Source organism: Salvelinus alpinus, chromosome 34 (genome assembly GCF_045679555.1).
Source record: "Salvelinus alpinus chromosome 34, SLU_Salpinus.1, whole genome shotgun sequence".
NCBI lineage: Eukaryota > Metazoa > Chordata > Actinopteri > Salmoniformes > Salmonidae > Salvelinus > Salvelinus alpinus.
The window spans coordinates 23383142-23401569 of record NC_092119.1 but is presented as its reverse complement, the minus strand read 5'-3'; the positions used below and the strand labels follow the sequence as shown (position 1 = coordinate 23401569).

General features: G+C 44.1%; 1 protein-coding gene across 2 annotated transcripts in view; it reads left to right on the top strand.

Annotated features, from left to right (window-relative positions):
* The first annotated feature begins 9302 nt into the window (after positions 1-9302).
* The window catches only part of LOC139563845 (sprouty-related, EVH1 domain-containing protein 1-like), a 92407-nt gene continuing 83281 nt past the window's right edge, over positions 9303-18428 (top strand). Inside the window, exons 1-2 of one of the 2 annotated variants that reach the window (XM_071382788.1) lie at positions 9303-9966; positions 11375-11452. In XM_071382788.1, the coding sequence (XP_071238889.1) occupies positions 11436-11452 (17 nt within the window). In that variant the 5' untranslated portion in view covers positions 9303-9966; positions 11375-11435. The remainder of the gene's footprint in view (positions 9967-11374; positions 11453-18428) is intronic. The other variant, XM_071382787.1, reaches the window with a different exon arrangement.

Below are 18428 nucleotides of genomic sequence, written 5' to 3'. Positions count from 1 at the left end.
AACTGTAAGTGCTGATATTGTGAAGTGGAAACGTCTAGGAGCAACAACGTCTAGGAGCAACAACGGGACCGCCGAGTGCTGAAGTGCGTACAAATCGTCTGTCCTTGGTTGCAACACTCAATACAGAGTTCCAAACTGCCTCTGGAAGCAACGTCAGCACAAGAACTGTTCGTCGGGAGCTTCATGAAATGAGCAGCCACAAACAAGCCTAAGATCACCATGTGCAATCCCAATTGTATGCTGGAAGGGTGTAAAGCTCACTGACTCTGGAGCAGTGGAAATGCGTTTTCTGGAGTGATGAATCACGCTTCACGATCTGGCAGTTCGACGGATGAATCTGGGTTTGGCATATGCCAGGACATCGCTATCTGCCCGAATGCATAGTGGCAACTGTAACGTTTGGTGGAGGAGGAATAATGGTCTGGGGCTGTTTTTCATGGTTTGGGTTAGGCCCCTTAGTTCCAGTGAAGGGAAATCTTAACGCTACAGCTTACAATGATATTCTATGTAACGTCAGATTTCCTCCTCTTCGTCTGAAGAGGAGATGTAGGGATCGGACCAAGACGCAGAGTGGAAAGTGTCCATAATTTATTATAAAATTAACTGAACACTACAATGAAACAAATTAACAAATAGAATCCAACCGAAAACAGTCCCGTGTGGCACGAATACGAACACGAAAGACAAACACCCACAAACACACACGTGAACCCCGGCTGCCTAAGTATGATTCTCAATCAGGGACAACGATTGACAGCTGCCTCTGATTGAGAATCATACCAGGCCGAACACACAAAACCCCAACATAGAAAACAACACATAGACAACCCACCCAACTCACGCCCTGACCATACTAAATAAATACAAAACAAGAGAAAACAGGTCAGGAACGTGACATAACCCCCCCCCTCAAGGTGCGAACTCCGGGCGCACCACCTAAAACTCTAGGGGAGGGTCTGGGTGGGCGTCTGTCCGCGGTGGCGGCTCTGGCGCGGGACGTGGACCCCACCTTAACAATGTCTTTGTCCGCCTCCTTACTCGCCCCCGTGGCCTCCTCCTAACAACCACCCTCCATGTCAATCCCACTATACCAAACTGAGGGGCAGCACCGGACTGAGGGGCGGATCCTGGCTGGCTGGCTCTGGCGGATCCTGGCTGGCTGGCTCTGGCGAATCCTGGCTGGCTGGCTCTGGCGGATCCTGGCTGGCTGGCTCTGGCGGATCCTGGCTGGCTGGCTCTGGCGGATCCTGGCTGGCTGGCTCTGGCGGATCCTGGCTGGCTGGCGGCTCTGGCTGCTCCTGTCTGGCGGACGGCACTGGCTGCTCAACACAGACGGACAGCTCTGACGGCTCGGGACAGACGGGCAGCTCTGACGGCTCGGGACAGACGGGCAGCTCTGACGGCTCGGGACAGACGGGCAGCTCTGACGGCTCGGGACAGACGGGCAGCTCTGACTGCTCGGGACAGACGGGCAGCTCTGACGGCTCGGGACAGACGGACAGCTCTGACGGCTCGGGACAGACGGGCAGCTCTGACGGCTCGGGACAGACGGGCAGCTCTGACGGCTCGGGACAGACGGGCAGCTCTGACTGCTCGGGACAGACGGGCAGCTCTGACGGCTCGGGACAGACGGACAGCTCTGACGGCTCGGGACAGACGGACAGCTCTGACGGCTCGGGACAGACGGACAGCTCTGACGGCGCTGGGCAGGCAGGCAGCTCAGACAGCCCTGGGCAGGCAGGCAGTTCAGACAGCCCTGGGCAGGCAGGCAGTTCAGGCAGCGCTGGGCAGGCAGGCAGTTCAGACAGCCCTGGGCAGGCAGGCAGTTCAGGCAGCGCTGGGCAGGCAGGCAGTTCAGGCAGCGCTGGGCAGGCAGGCAGTTCAGGCAGCGCTGGGCAGGCAGGCAGCTCAGGCAGCGCTGGGCAGGCAGGTACCCCTGTAGGGAGGAGACGGAGAGACAGCCTGGTGCGGGGGGCTGCCACCGGAGGACTGGTACGTGGAGGTGGCACCGGAATTACCGGACCGTGAAGGAGGACACGCGCTCTTGAGCACCGAGCCCGCCCAACCTTACCAGGTTGAATGGTCCCCGTAGCCCTGCCAGTGCGGCGAGGTGGAATAGCCCGCACTGGGCTATGCTGGCGAACCGGGGACACCATTTGTAAGGCTGGTGCCATGTACGCCGGCCCGAGGAGACGCACTGGAGACCAGATGCGTTGGGCCGGCTTCATGACACCCGGCTCGATGCCCAACCTAGCCCTACCAGTGCGGCGAGGTGGAATAGCCCGCACTGGGCTAAGCACGCGTACTGGGGACACCGCGCGCTCCACCGCATAACACGGTGTCTGACCAGTACGACGCCCTCTCACTCCACGGTAAGCACGGGGAGTTGGCTCAGGTCTCCTACCCGGCTTTGCCACACCCCGCGTGTTCCCCCCCCCAATAAATTTTTGGGTCTGACTCTCGGGCTTCCGTGCTAGCCGCGTACCTTCATACCGCCGGTTCCTCTCTCCGGTTGCCTCTGCTCTCCGAGCTGCCTCCAGCTGTTCCCATGGGAGGCGATCCTTTCCAGCCAGGATCTCCTCCCATGTGTAGCAACCCTTGCCGTCCAAAACGTCCTCCCATGTCCAATTCTCCTTTTTGCGCTGCTGCTGCTGCTGTCGCTGCCCTTTTCCACTCTGCTTGGTCTTTTGGTGGTGGGTGTTTCTGTAACGACAGATTTCCTCCTCTTCGTCTGAAGAGGAGGTGTAGGGATCGGACCAAGACGCAGAGTGGAAAGTGTCCATAATTTATTATAAAATTAACTGAACACTACAATGAAACAAATTAACAAATAGAATCCAACCGAAAACAGTCCCGTTTACGAACACGAATACGAACACGAAAGACAAACACTCACGTGAACCCCGGCTGCCTAAGTATGATTCTCAATCAGGGACAACGATTGACAGCTGCCTCTGATTGAGAATCATACCAGGCCGAACACACAAAACCCCAACATAGAAAACAACACATAGACAACCCACCCAACTCACGCCCTGACCATACTCAATAAATACAAAACAAGAGAAAACAGGTCAGGAACGTGACATTCTAGACGATTCCGTACTTCCAAATTTGTAGTAACTGTTTGGGGAAGGCTCTTTCCTGTTTCCGCATGACAATGCCCCCATGCACAAAATGAGGTCCATACAGAAATGGTTTGTCGAGATCGGTGTGGAAGACTGGTCTGCACAGAGCCCTGACCTCAACCTCATCGAACACCTTTGGGATGAATTGGAACGCCGACTGCAAGCCAGGCCTAATCGCCCAACATCATTGCCCGATCTCACTAATGCTCTTGTGGCTGAATGGAAGCAAGTCCCCGCAGCAATGTTCCTACATCTAGTGGAAAGCCTTCCCAGGAGAGTTATACTCTAGCAGCAAAGGGGGGACCAACTCCAAATTAATGCCCATGATTTTAGAATGAGATGTTAGACGAGCAGGTGTCCACATACTTTTTTTCAGATATTATACATCCTTGTCATGTGTATAATTCCTAAGCATGACACTGTTGACACACTTTACACATCCATTTAACCAGATCCTCTAACTGGCACATTCCCTGGATAAGCACACTCCCATTAGAGGCTCAACAACAGGTCCAACACATGAACTCATAGTCACATGTCACTACTAATGTACCTAAAAGGTACCTCAATATTACCATGCAGTGTTGTCTTTGTCTACACTAAACCAGTTTTAGTCACGTTCGGTTAAAAAAGTCCCACAGGCAGTCCCACAGGCAGTCCTACATACAGTTGAATTCGGAAGTTTACATACACCTTAGCCAAAAACATTTAAACTCAGTTTTTCACAATTCCTGACATTTAATCCTAGTAAAAACTCCATTTCTTAGGTCAGTTAAGATCACCACTTTCTTTTAGCTATGCGAAATGTCAGAATAATAGTAGAGAGAATGATTTATTTCAGCTTTTATTTCTTTCATCACATTCCCATTCCACAGCCCTGTTCCTGCTCCTCGCACTCTCCCTCAAGTGCGCTTTCCCAGTCAGGTCCGTCCTGTTCCTGCTCCTCGCACTCGCCCTGAAGTGCGTGTCACCAGCCCGGTGCCACCTGTACCGGCCCCACGCTTCAGGACTCCAGTGCGCCATCACAGTCCAGTGCGTCCTGTGCCTCCTCCCCACACTCGCCCTGAGTTGCGTGTCACCAGCCCGGTGCCACCTGTACCGGCCCCACGCTTCAGGCCTCCAGTGCACCTCTACAGTCCAGTACGTCCTGTGCCTCCTCCCCGCACTCGCCCTGAGGTGCGTGTCACCAGCCCGGTGCCACCTGTACCGGCTCCACGCATCAGGCCTCCAGTGTGCCTCCACAGTCCAGTACGTCCTGTGCCTCTTCACCGCACTCGCCCTGAGTGCAGTGCCGGCCCCACGTACCAAGCTTCCAGCGACAGTTCCCAGTCCGGAGCTTCCGGCGACGTTTCACAGTCCGGAACCTCCTGAGACGGTCCACGGTCCGGAACCTCCAGCGACGGTCAGCGGTCCGGAGCCTCCAGCGACGGTCTGCGGTCTGGAGCCTCCGGCGGGGGTTCTCAGTTCGGAGCCTCTGGCGACGATCTACGGTCCGGAGCCTCCGTCGACGAACCACGGTCTAGAGTCCCCGGCGACGAACCACGGTCTGGAGTCCCCAGCGACGATCTACGGTCCGGAGTCCCCGGCGACGATCCACGGTTTGGAGTCCCCGGCGACGACCCACGGTCCGGTTCCTCCGGCGACGATCCACGGTCCGGTTCCTCCGGCGACGTTCCACGGTCTGGAGTCCCCGGCGGTAGATGCCCACCCGGACCCTCCCCTATTGAGTCAGGTTTTGCGGTCGGAGTCCGCACCTTTGGGGGGGGGGGGGGTACTGTCACGCCCTGACCATAGAGAGCTTTTTAGGTCGGGGTGTGACTAGGGTGGGTCATCTAGGGGATTATGTTTCTATGTTGGCCAGGTATGGTTCCCAATCAGAGGCAGCTGTTTGCCGTTGTCTCTGATTGGGGATCATATTTAGCCAGCCATTTCCCCTTTGTGCTTTGTGGGATCTTGACTATGGATAGTTGCCTGTTAGCACTATTGTTAGCTTCACGTTTCATTTTGAGATTTATTGTTTTTGTTTTGCTGTGAGTTTCACCTAGTAATAAAAAGATGTGGAACCCAGATCACACTACGCTTTGGTCCACTCATTATAACGATCGTGACAGAAGTTTACATTCACTCAATTAGTATTTGGTAGCATTGCCTTCATAATTGTTTAACTTGGGTCAAACGTTTCGGGTAGCCTTCCACAAGCTTCCCACAATAAGTTGGGTGAATTTTGGCCCATTCCTCCTGACAGAGCTGGTGTAACTGAGTCAGGTTTGTAGGCCTCCTTGCTCGCACACACTTTTTCAGTTCTGCCCACAAATGTTCTATAATTTTGTATCTGTTTTCTCCAGCATCTTTACAAGATCCTTTGCCGTTGTTCTGGGATTGATTTGCACAATTCGCACCAAAGTACGTTCATCTCTAGGAGACAGAACGCGTCTCCTTCCTGAGTGGTATGACGGTTGCGTAGTCCCATGGTATTTATACTTGCGTACTACTGTTTGTACTAATGAACGTGGTACCTTCAGGTGTTTGGAAATTGCTCCCAAGGATGAACCAGACTTGCGGAGGTCTACATTTTTTTTCTGAGGTCTTGGCTGATTTCTTTTGATTTTCCCATTATGTCAAGCAAAGAGGCACTGAGTTTGAAGGTAGGCCTTGAAATACATCCACAGGTACACCTCCAATTGACTCAAATGATGTCAATTAGCCTAACAGAAGCTTCTAAAGCCATTACATAATTTTCTGGAATTTTCCAAGCTGTTTAAAGGCACAGTCAACTTCGTGTATGTAAACTTCTGACCCACTGGAATTGTGATACAGTGAATTATAAGTGAAATAATCTGTCTGTAAACAAAAAATGACTTGTGTCATGCACAAAGTAGATGTCCTAACTAACTTGCCAAAACTATAGTTTGTTTCACAAGAAATATGTGGAGTGGTTGAAAAACGAGTTTAAATGGTTGAAAAACGAGTTTTAATGACTCCAACCTAAGTGTATATAAACTTCCGACTTTAACTGTACATAGGCAGTAGTCAAACATGCCTGAAGGCTTTGCACTTCCTCTCCTTGGAACAGCTACACCTTTTCCGCCGGCCACAGAGCAATTAGCATGCCTGGCTGCCACAGGCTTCCGAGGCCATGCCCGCACTAATCATAGGTATGCATTGTTGTGTTCAGCTCGCAGCCCTTTAAACAGCACCTCTGGTTTAAAGCCCCTCCTCTCTATTGAGTTGGACACAGGCCCAGCCCTTACACTAGGCTAGTACATTGTCTGGTTAGATGGCAAACTGAAGGGGAGATCTGCAGATTTAAGAATGGGTTGAGGGGAACGGAGTTGCTCCACCACAGGTATGCTATTGGGAAACAGGAATCAACAACATCAACAGGAACATAAAGGGAACCAAACCGGTGTGGCTTAAATCAAATAAACAAGAGAGGGAGGGACACAATGTAGATAAAAAGGCAGAGGATCCTTAGATTAGTGTCTTTAGGAGTTGTTGTTTACCTTACTGACTATGGGCTCTAAGAGGTCTCGCAGACTGAATGTCTGATGATGTACACACACATCCTGTTCTCTCCATAATGTTCATACAAAGAGGGACCTTCACTTCCCTTCACTTGTGACCGGAGGTTGACTGTGTACTCTAGATCACTCTGCTGCTTACGCTAGTGATCACTTGAGTTTGAGTTCGTCACCTGATTGTGGTCATGCATGAGAGCTAGAAACCGGTGCTGCTTTGAATAGAACGCAACTTAGTTTGGACGTTACACCTTGAGCAACTTCATCTTCCTTCAGTAGATACGTTGTGTCCCTAAGCTGTGTGTGTCAATGTGTGTCCTGCTTTACACCATCCTGACTTTTATAACTTACTTTCCTTGGAATGTTTTCAATGTTGGTGTGCATTCTTGCAGTATGTGAGTGAGTTACTTAATCTACTGCATCTATGATATGTGTTTATAAAATACTATGAGTCGTTGCTCCCTTAAAACTTGAGTAGGTAACACTGCTCTAGATCTAATCTTCAGGTATTGAGGTCACCATTGAAAATCATATTGATTCATTATGTTATATATCTCCTTTAACGGGTGACCCTGATTGCTCTATGTGAGGGAAGTAGCGCAATGATGCTTTTCCCTTTGAGCTAAACATCCTGTTGCCCTTGTGCTCTGTACACTATGTTGTGTGTGAACAACACAGGAAATGCATTAGGCCATCCATATTTGTGAGATGAGAAAACAAACTGACTTCCTGAACTCTGAATAGTCCTCCAAAGTATAGAGGCAATGCTAGAGGAGAAATTCAAAGATGGTCATTGTTTTACTGCTCAAATGAAACAAGGGACACTTTATTTGCGCTTGTGGACCTAAGCCTAAACATGAGGACACTCAATTCTATTAAAGGAGGGGTGAAAAGTGTACTACTGTAACCTACTTTTCAAATTGAATACATTTTATAAACCCATTGCCACAAAGGTCTGTTTGGTGACATCAACATGCTTATAAGACTGCAAATAACATGGCAGTTGAGTCTGAACCATATTGATTTTTTTGTAAATAAATTAAAAATAACTTGTTCCAAGAATATCAGCAGCAATTTTTTTTGTTGTCTTAATTTAAGGTTAATGTTAGGTATAAAGTTAGAAGTGTGGTTAAATTTAGGTTAGGTATAAAATCTAACTTTAAGAAGAGAAATTGTAGAAATAGGCGGGATTTAGCCAAAAGTATGACTTTGTGGCTGTGGTAACTATTGACGACTACAGTTTGTGCCACAGCCTTAAATATCAGCTGTATAAAACAAGCTGTATGGGAGTCAGTGAAATACAAAGAAACTTCTCACACAACATACTGTCACTATGACAACCGGGCAGAATCATTTAGCCCGATTTCTCGCTATTCCAGACAGCACAGAAATCCAATAGCGGTAAAGTCTTATATAACCACCCCATTGGTATCTCATGGCATATGACATCTCACAGGAATGAATAAGATGAATGCATATCATATGAATTTGGGGTTAAATTGTCAATTGGTATTGCTTTTGTTTTCTGGCTGTCTTTATGTCACAAAATAAAAATGTCCAATGGTTGTTTGCAGAATGACAATGTAATAGCACGATATACTACATTCACACAATCTTTTGGAGAAACATGTAGTTAGAACAATACAATAATCATAATAAAGTTAATGATCTGTGAACATGAGTGGGTAGTGTTTTTCAAAGGTTTACTTACACTTGCTGGTTAATGTAATTTTATAAAATAATCTATTATTTTATAAAGCTATGGCTGTGAAAGGCAAAAATAATTGGCTAACTTTATTCTCTGTCTTCAAATGTAATTTCGATCGCAATCATGTTTATATTGTTGTCTATTAGTATCACCTTGTGCATCCAAGAAGACGGTCAAAACGGATATTCTGTCCCGAAGCAAATATATTGAAGATTACTCATTTACCTGGCCGGATCAAAAAGTCACTGCAGATACAATATAATTTTCTGGATTCTTTTTAACACTTCCCATCATGGTGATGTCAACATGAAACAATAATTTTCTGGAATTCAAACAAATTACATTCATCATCATTCACATATCTGGCCTCAGACCTACTCTTGAGATGAAGCCTACAACCAATGAATGAGAAAACGATTGAAGAATACAGCTGTAGCCTTCGTTCTCTGTTATTTTAAATCATTAAGTGGAATCTGATGTAATTCCACGTGCTGCCCCATGTATTCGGCTCATATGTCTATACAATCTCCTCCATTTTATAGCACTAGTCTTCCAGTATGAAAGCAGTTGTTTTCTGTGACGCTAAAGGAACGAAATGTAACCCACACCAACATAATCTAGACATGATAGCCTATTGATGGTGGTATCACATACACAATCCTTCTCACAGATTATTTTTTATTTTTTCGTGCTATCACACAGACGCTTCCTTTTTCTGTATCACTGCGTGATTGAAGGGAAACTTCTATTGGGAAGTGCAGGGACTACTTTAGGTCAATTTTGGATATAAATAATCCGAATATATGCCTAATGACACAGACATATTTCATCACATTTTTCTCACATATGGTTAGAGTTGATGTAAGCAATAGAATTTATAGTTGAGAATCCTTTGACATATCATATGTATTTTTTTGCAGCCACGCGGAAGGATTTCATTGTAAAACTGGTGGTCGACGTTTCCGCCCAGTTTTCCGATGTTCATTGCTCGAGTTGAAAATGGAGTTCGATTAAAGCAGATGTCCAACAACTTCTTGGGGAAAATGTAACTCACTGTATTTGCCTTTTGTATTTCAATTTCTTAATATAAATTATGTTTTACCTTTTTCTAGCTGTGGAGGCTATAATTCAACGTACACCGACACATTGACGGACCAACCAGCGCTTTTTAAGTGTTGTCCTGGACCTGAAGTTGGAGAGGGGAATGCTCGATAGCTAGCCACTAATAACGTGCCAAATGTCGGTTTTATTTTGTACACTTTTTAGCTTCTGAACGCATTGGATTTCATTTTACCGAAGAGGATGACGAAGATGTGCATTTTGTTGTGGTTGGATTTTACTTCCAGGGAAAATCAAATTAATAATCGGTTGTCATTCCTCCTCGCAATTGAGTTACAAAATTAGCTAGGCTACTTGGTTTTCCTAAAAGAGCTCAGTTATGCATGCGCCATTGTAAGACAATTAACTTTTATACAATATCTAGGGATTTTATGCGAAAGAAAATGGTGATATTTGCGGTTTATTTCCCCGCCGTCACTGCGTCCTCGATGCTATTGCTAGGATTTGGATCCCCGTGAGAAAAAATGAGCGAAGATTCAACAAATCCAAACGAGTGAGTACATTTTTATCCCACATTCTAGAACGCGATGATAATTCTGCCTTCATGTATCTAATCTTCACTGCAATGATTTGCACGATTCTAAATGACTCTGTTCCACTATGATCCTTGGTTCTACAAATACCATTTTGAGAACTTTCATATTTAAATGAGGTTACTATTGAATTATTTTGTTTGGTTTGGTTATTTTGTTTGGTTTGTTTTCCATGATCACAACAACGTGTTTTGGGACTTAATGCAATAGAAATAAAACCGTCTTATTATGGCAACGGCAGATGTTAAATGTAATTTTGACGACTGTATAGAAAATGGATTACAATCCACTCTAACATTAGCCTCATAATTAATGCAATATATATGATAGTTGTTTCCATCAAGACTGTCTTTGAAAAATACCTTATGATTGGACTGCAATTGGATAATATCTATTAATATTTCAGATTGTGTGTGTGACTAAATCGTGTAATTTATTACAATCACTGTGGCTAGATTTTGTGTTTAAGCGTATGATTTAAGAATACTTATATGCTTACTGTACCTACTCTAAAATTATATTGTCATAAGAATCAATATTATACAATAGTGTTTTCTTGACATTTGATAGCAGGTTACTCTGTTAGTTAATGTAGAGGTTTTAAAAATGTATATTCTCTCAATATTATTCTTTTTTTCAATGGAAATGTGGCTGTAAACTGGTTGCTGCAAAAGTAGAAGACGCCATATTTTTTTATCAATAGCACTCATTTGCATATCACAATCTCCATTCATATATATATTTTTTTAATGGACGTATTACGTTCCAAATGTGACTGGGCTACGCCCGGAAAGCAACAGTTATGTGAATAGAAATAAGGTCCTTTGTGTCGCTGTAAATCCGTATTGTTTTAATGGGCTGATCTCTTGCGTGGCTTGTTGACAGTCAGTGAGAAATATCTGTTCGGGAGGTGCTGCGGTCACGTGACCCCTTCCATTCATAAAGAGTACCTGGGTGCCCATTCACAGTACGCTGTACAGTACAGTGTCTCGCGACTCACTGGCGATCACACAAAGATTTGGGATGAGCTTAATCTGGATGTAGACATGACAGACATCCATTCATTTGAAAACAAATAAATCATTCAAGGATGATTTGCTCTTATCGCAGTCTTCTGATGCTCTCAAAATTGGCGTCCATATTTTTTTTATTCTAGATGGTTGAAATCTGTTCCTATGCTGACATTTCCATCTTTTTTGTCTTCGAAAGATGCCCATGCTTGCACACAATAGGTTGATTGATTTAAAGTGGGAGAAAAAGGACTCTGTGTCCTTGAACTAGGCAATGTAGGCATATTGTTGTTTCATATTCAATATATTACATAAGCAAGGACCATGATGTATGGTGCTTTGCGTTTGTTCTTCCTAGTGACTGCAGCAGCACAACACATAAGATGGCCAACATATGATGCAATTGAAGATCAAGGAAGATGGTGGGAAAAGAACAGTAAGCCCCGCCTGATCCATTTTTATATTTATGCTGGCTGGAATTTACCCTCAGTCTAGCAGCTGTTGTACATAACGTACGCATCTGATGACAAAGAACACACAAAGAAGCAAGATGTTTTTAATGTCACTGGATGCCATTTTGACACTTGAGCTACACTATTGTATCAAATGTTAAGGTCTATCAGGTTTTGTACTTGTAAAGCATATGACCGAGCCATTGCAATGTGTGTCTTCCGGTTTCTCCTCACAACAGCATTAAAGTTAACCATGTCAATGAGTAGCCAAGGACAATCATTAAACCACACACTTATTGTTGTGAGTCGTAAGTGTGTGAATACAATGGGATGCTCAGTAGGTTACATTGTCGTCTTGTTGGGAGTTTCTGCACACTTCTCTGTTAGCATCACGGGCATAGTAATATATCATTCATTACAGCTTGTTGCTTCATCAAATGATCACAAAGCTGTGTGATGAATAAAATGTGGTTGAATGTGTGTGCTACTCACTCACACGCGAAGATGCACTCGTACAGGTTATTAAAAGATGTTTTGCTGTGAACGTGAAATGCATACCACCATGTTAAATATCCAGTCTGCATGATACACTGAAAAGAGGAAGGGCTAGGCCTAACATGGCCTACTCTGTGTGTGTGTGTGTGTGTGTGTGTGGTCGAAGAAGGTAGCATAATCCTCCAGATAAGCAAAAAATAATCACACAGAGAAAGTAGAAGAACCAGGGTGTGTCTGTCTTGGACTACAGGAGACATATCCTTACGAGGGAGCTTAGAAGTAGTCTTTAATGAGGTTCTTCTGCCATCCAGGGATTTAAGATATTACAAACATAGTAAACAAGGGTGGGCTAAAAAAGCCCAATATGATAACAAAATAGCAAAATCACACACGTTGTTAGCTAAATGCCAATGAGCAAATACAAACATAAACTAATGGCAAAGAATGGCAAATCCAGCTCATAAAGTTATACAAACATAGGTAGTAGCTACCGAATGTCATTTTCAGTGAGTGTGGACATTTTACAAGCGAAAGTGAATGAGAGAAACTGCAAATGAATGAAAGAAACTGCAAATGAATGAACAAAGTTGTGATGCATGCTTTCCTGAAGGAAGAGCAGCATGTGTACAGAGCAGAGGGGAGGGAAAAAAATGCTAGTAGGAAGCACAGGAAAATAATTACATATTTTATGTTTGGCATTGGTAAGGTCATTAATAAATAAGTAGGGTTAGTCTAATGGTTTTGGATAGATGTCCTGTCTTCTGTTTAGCCTAGTTTGCCAGTCAGGTGATTCCTCTCGGACTCCTCTTCTTCCTATCTGTGTGATTGATTTGACAGCTCAGCATTTGTCTGTCAATGTGGGCTGTCACGATCTTATCACCTGCCCCTCGCTCCATTCCTCTGACAGGCTTCTCCCAAAATAATTCCCACAAACAACAACTGATTGAATGTGAGTATTGTGCCTTTACGACAGAGCATAGCTTCTTCAGCTGTTCGGCTAGTCATTTATGGTGGTGGTAATTGCTCAGGTTATGTGCTGTGGAACTCTGTGAAATAATGTTTAGTAGGCTACGTTTTGTTAATCTCTTTAGGCTAGTGTTTCGGGTGAAGCAGTCTAATGGGGGAAATGAATAGCCTACATAACACAACTGGTGCTTTTCCATCAATACTTACCCCCACATCAGTGGGCAGCCAGTGTTTTAGGGCGGCAGGTAGACTAGCGGTTAGTGTTGGGCCTGTAACCAAAAGGTTGCTGGTTCTGGAAAAAAGTCTGAGCCTTCGGTAAAACACTAGGGTAAATCCTCCTGGAAATGTGCCACGCCTGTAGTTTTGAAGCCTGAATGTAGCCTTGGCCTACACACTCCTCCTAGGCCTGAGTTTCAAATACCAATTGGTGTGAAGTAGGCTTGGGCGGAATCCATATTTTCACACCGTTCTTCTGCCATCCTGGGATTTACGGTATTACTGGCATAGCACACACGGGGGTTTGTCGAATTTCTTTCCTTATTGCTTTTGAGTCAATCAAAGTTTTGTTGTAATAAGGTAGCGGTGGTATATAGAAGATAGCCCTAAAGAAACCACTACTAAAGGACACCAATGAGAAGAAGAGACTTGCTTGGGCCAAGAAACAAGCAATGGACATTAGACCGGTGGAAATTTGTCCTTTGGTCTGATGAGTCCAAATGTAAGATTTTTGGTTCCAACCGCCGTGTCTTTGTGAGACGCAGAGTAGGTGAACGGATGATATCTGCATGTGTGGTTCCCACCGTGAAGCATGGAGGAGGAGGTGTGATGGTATGGGAGTTCTTTGCCTGTAACACTGTTGGTGATTTTATTTAGAATTCAATGCCAACTTAACCAGCATGGCTACCACAGCGTTCAGGGGCGATACTCCATCCCATCTGGTTGGCACTTAGTGAGATTGACATTTGTTTTTCATCAGGACAATGACCCAACACATCTCCAGGCTGTGTAAGGGCTATTTGACCAAGGAGAGTAATGGAGAGCTGCATCAGATGACCTGGCATGCACAATGACCCAACCTCAACCCAATTGAAATGGTTTGGGATTAGTTGCACCCCAGAGTGATTGAAAAGTAGCCAACAACTGCTCAGCATATGTGGGAACTCCTTCAAGATTGTTGGAAAAGGATTCCTCATGAAGCTGGTTGAGAGAATGACAAGCGTGTGCAAAGCTGTCATCAAGGCAAAGGGTGGCTACTTTTGAAGAATATAAAATATATTTTGGTTTGTGTAACACTTTTTTGGTTCTACATGATTCCATATTTGTTATTTTGTTGTTTTGATGTCATTTATTCTACAATGTAAAAAATAAAGACCCTTGAATGAGTAGGTGTGTCCAAACTTTTGACTTGTACTCTATATACAACTTTTGTATTGAATGTACATAGAATGCTTTCTCCCGTTGTGCTCTTTACAACGAACACGTGTCTGGCTCAACTGTTTTGGGGAACTAGGGTAAGCTTCATAACGTGACTGGTGAAGGGAAGAAAGCAATATGCTTCATCTCGCAATGTATTGCACAAGTTGTATTAACTTCCAAAGTAGCAACACATTTTCCAATTTATGGAAACTACAAATAGTTTTGATGGTATTGGAAAAACCATCTCGTGGCATTTTCTAAATACCCCGGTATATGGCATATGCGGTATTCCGCCCAAGCCTAGTGTGAAGTGGGTAGTCAAAGGCTTTAGAGGTCCTCAGAGTTGTCTGTAGTTTTGCTTCTGTATTCTTTTTGGGAATTAGCCCTTCGATAGTTTCTGGCCACTGCTCTGTATTGATTGAATTGGAACTTGTCATCTGTGCAAATAAAATGTATGAAGGAAGTTTTGGTCTTACATAGGCTAACAACCTGACTTTGGATTGAGTCAGAGCGCATTGTTCTTTTTTTAACTGTATCAGCAGGCTGGTCTAGTAGGTTGTCAAACGATCATTGATTCTTGCTCCCACTTATCTCAAGATATATCTTTTGCCAAATGTCAGAAAATGTATTTTCCCTGCCGCAACGTCATAATTTCTCCTTTTTTTCTTTACCTATTCTTAACATATGATAATTAGCTATGGAGGATTTTTTATTTTATTTTATTTATTTTACCGTTATTTTACCAGGTAAGTTGACTGAGAACACGTTCTCATTTGCAGCAACGACCTGGGGAATAGTTACAGGGGAGAGGAGGGGGATGAATGAGCCAATTGTAAACTGGGGATTATTAGGTGACCATGATGGTTTGAGGGCCAGATTGGGAATTTAGCCAGGACACCGGGGTTAACACCCCTACTCTTACGATAAGTGCCATGGGATCTTTTAATGACCTCAGAGAGTCAGGACACCCGTTTAACGTCCCATCCGAAAGACGGCACCCTACACAGGGCAGTGTCCCCAATCACTGCCCTGGGGCATTGGGATATTTTTTAGACCAGAGGAAAGAGTGCCTCCTACTGGCCCTCCAACACCACTTCCAGCAGCATCTGGTCTCCCATCCAGGGACTGACCAGTACCAACCCTGCTTAGCTTCAGAAGCAAGCCAGCAGTGGTATGCAGGGTGGTATGCTTGGGCGGTATACCATATATACCCGGGGTATTTGAAAATGGCCACGGGATAGTTTCTCAATATCGTTAACTATTTATTTTGAAGTTGTTTAAATACATTTTAATATTTGTATCTACTTTTTAAGTAAATACATGCAGTCATCCGGTGCAATATGTTAAGAGATAAAGACAAACGCATTCTTCATTTCACCTGTCACAAAATGTTTCATTATAAAGTTTGGGCGTTTGGCTATGATGCCCTTTATCTACTTCACCAGAGTAAGATGAACTTGTGGATACCATTTTTGTCTCTGTGTCCAGTATGAAGGAAGTTTCATTAGCCAATGCCTACTAGCGTTGCCCATAGGCTTCCAGTACTAGCATGCTAAGGATGTGTAAAATGTTCTAAATGCTCTGCAGTTGTGGATTTGGTTTGCCAGTTTAGTAGCTAGTTAGCTAAGTGGTTAGCTTCTTCCAAAATAAATCATTGTTTGGTAACAGCAGAGAATCCCCTCTTGGATCTGTCTAATATTTGTTTTGTGCTTGCAGCAAACTGAGTAGCTTTTTTGAGTTACTAGTGTAACTTTATGAGCTGGGATGTCTGTCCTGCAAATAGTTTAGGTCAGACGGTTGAAAATGTTTAATGCACACATCAGTATTTTGTTATTCTCTATGGGATTTTACATGTACCAAGCCTAATGGAGGATGAGCAGTTGTTTAATCTGTGAAATTACCCTGTGTACAGGCTATTTATAGTCTGATATTCTGTTAGATGGTGTTGTATTGTTTGAATGACAATACTTCTCTATAAATCTGGCTGGATGAATGGGATGATTTGTTACTGACAGTGTGTTACTGTGCAACTGAGCAGGCCCTGTACAGTATGAATGTAGTGTGTTCTGGCTCTTCTCTTCCCATGGCCAGAGTTACGATTCGGTATATGTTAAACCCGAGCAACTTCCCTATTGTAATTCTCATTTCCTCTTAAAAGTATTTTAGGAGCAGACCTAAACTAGTAAATATCATCAGTGTATTTGGATAGTAATACATTTTTTTTCTCATTCTTTAAAACAGCACTGTACCTATTTAGTTGACTGTCTCAACAATAAAGACAAAATGTTCATGCGTATGCAATGCCCATGTTTCCTTTGAAAATGCTAGGCTATGCTGTGTCGTATTAGACCAGGCTAAAAAATCCTCCCCGTTTCTTTTTGTCACCAGATGTATAGTGACGTCTTTTTTTCAAGGAGCTCTCTGGTGTGCCCTGGCCATATGCTTCTACGAAATTCTTTGAGCAGTAAAACATCAAAATTGTATGTATTGTTTTCAGTTGTGCTGCTGCATGAAGGCTTTGCTGGGAGCTGCTGCAGCTGAGGTAAGATGGTTCTTTCCTGCAAGACCACTGACAAAAGGGCACAGATGTAAATACAAAACCTTGTCTTTTGATTGAGTTTCCAAACTCTTTGAAAACAGGAAGGAGTTGTGGCCTGTGAGTGTATTCGCATGTGTACATGCTTGTCTAGTTTGTGTCTATAACATATAAGTAGGTATAGGCTAGATGAGGGGATTTAAGCAAACATAACTTCATTTTATAGAAGGAATCTTTTATGAACCAAACGTTTGACCGGGTATGTCGCCTATTATAGGGAAATTTATGCTCATCTGTTGAGTCATCTTATTAGCCATTTTTAGGAATTGAACCTGACATTTTATGAGAAGCCACTTCTCAAATGTGTAGCCTACACCTGTGAAGTGTTTCTCACAAGGTCTTCTAGCTAGAACACTTTTCAACGCAGTTCTTTACAGCGTGCTAGATTGTAATGGGCAGTACAGTAGTCTAGTTTGATGGTTTCTTTACAACTCGCCACAATGTGAATATTTTTTAATAGTATGCTGTGGTTGTGATGCTTTAACAACAGTGTGGATTACAGGGATAGTTTACAGCATACTAATGCGCCATTTCTGTCATTTGTTAACAACCATGGTGGATGGATGATGGCTTCTTTACAGCATGGTGCATTCCTTGTAATGAGGTCTTGCTTCTTCTCAGCCTTGTCCTCGTACCCGTTCCTAGCACTCCCCAGTCTTAAATCTGAGATTCTGCAGTAACTATTGCAATTAGAAGCAGGGTCTCCAAAGACTACTTTCACATCAAAGCCGCCCGTAGACGCCGTAGCAGTCCAAATTTGCCATTCCTCTTTTTCCCGTAATGGTGAGTGCAAGGTTTTAATTTGCCAAATGCTTGCAGTTTTAATTATGATCATCTCAATATGTGGTGCTTTGATGTTTGAGAATAGTTTTGGGGCTTTTGATACACATATGGGATTCTTTTGATTTATTTCAGTACACCGGTGCTGGGGTACCCAGAACACTGTCGTTGGTGTTACAGGCCCAAACATGTAATGAGGTTGGTTAGCATTGGTGTGAGGCATAAAATCATTGTTACAGAAACATTGCTGGAGTAGCTTGGCATGGTGCTTTAGTGCCCGTTCAGATTTACTAGACTTGTTACCAGCACCGGTGTTCACATTAGCTACACTTACCGTGGCTTCAGCGACAATATGTTCTCTCTGCCCACCTCTAGTATTGTAAATCTCACAGAATGCTATGCGAGCATCTTCTCATCTTAACCATTAGACCTACAGTACTTCAATAATACAACATGATACACCAATTCACACATGTGCAGACCATTTTAAGAGGGTTTATCTTCCCATTTGCAAACTCAAATTACAGGAGTCAGACAATAACACAGAAGTCCGTTACGACGCCGAACTGCAGTCAGGTCAAGACCCTGGTGAGGACGAGAAGCACGCAGATGCGCTTTGCTGAACCTGTTTCTGACAAATTCTTTGGTGGTGCAAACCTACAGCCTCTCAGACCATCCCGCAGGTGAAGAAGCCGGATGCGGAGAGC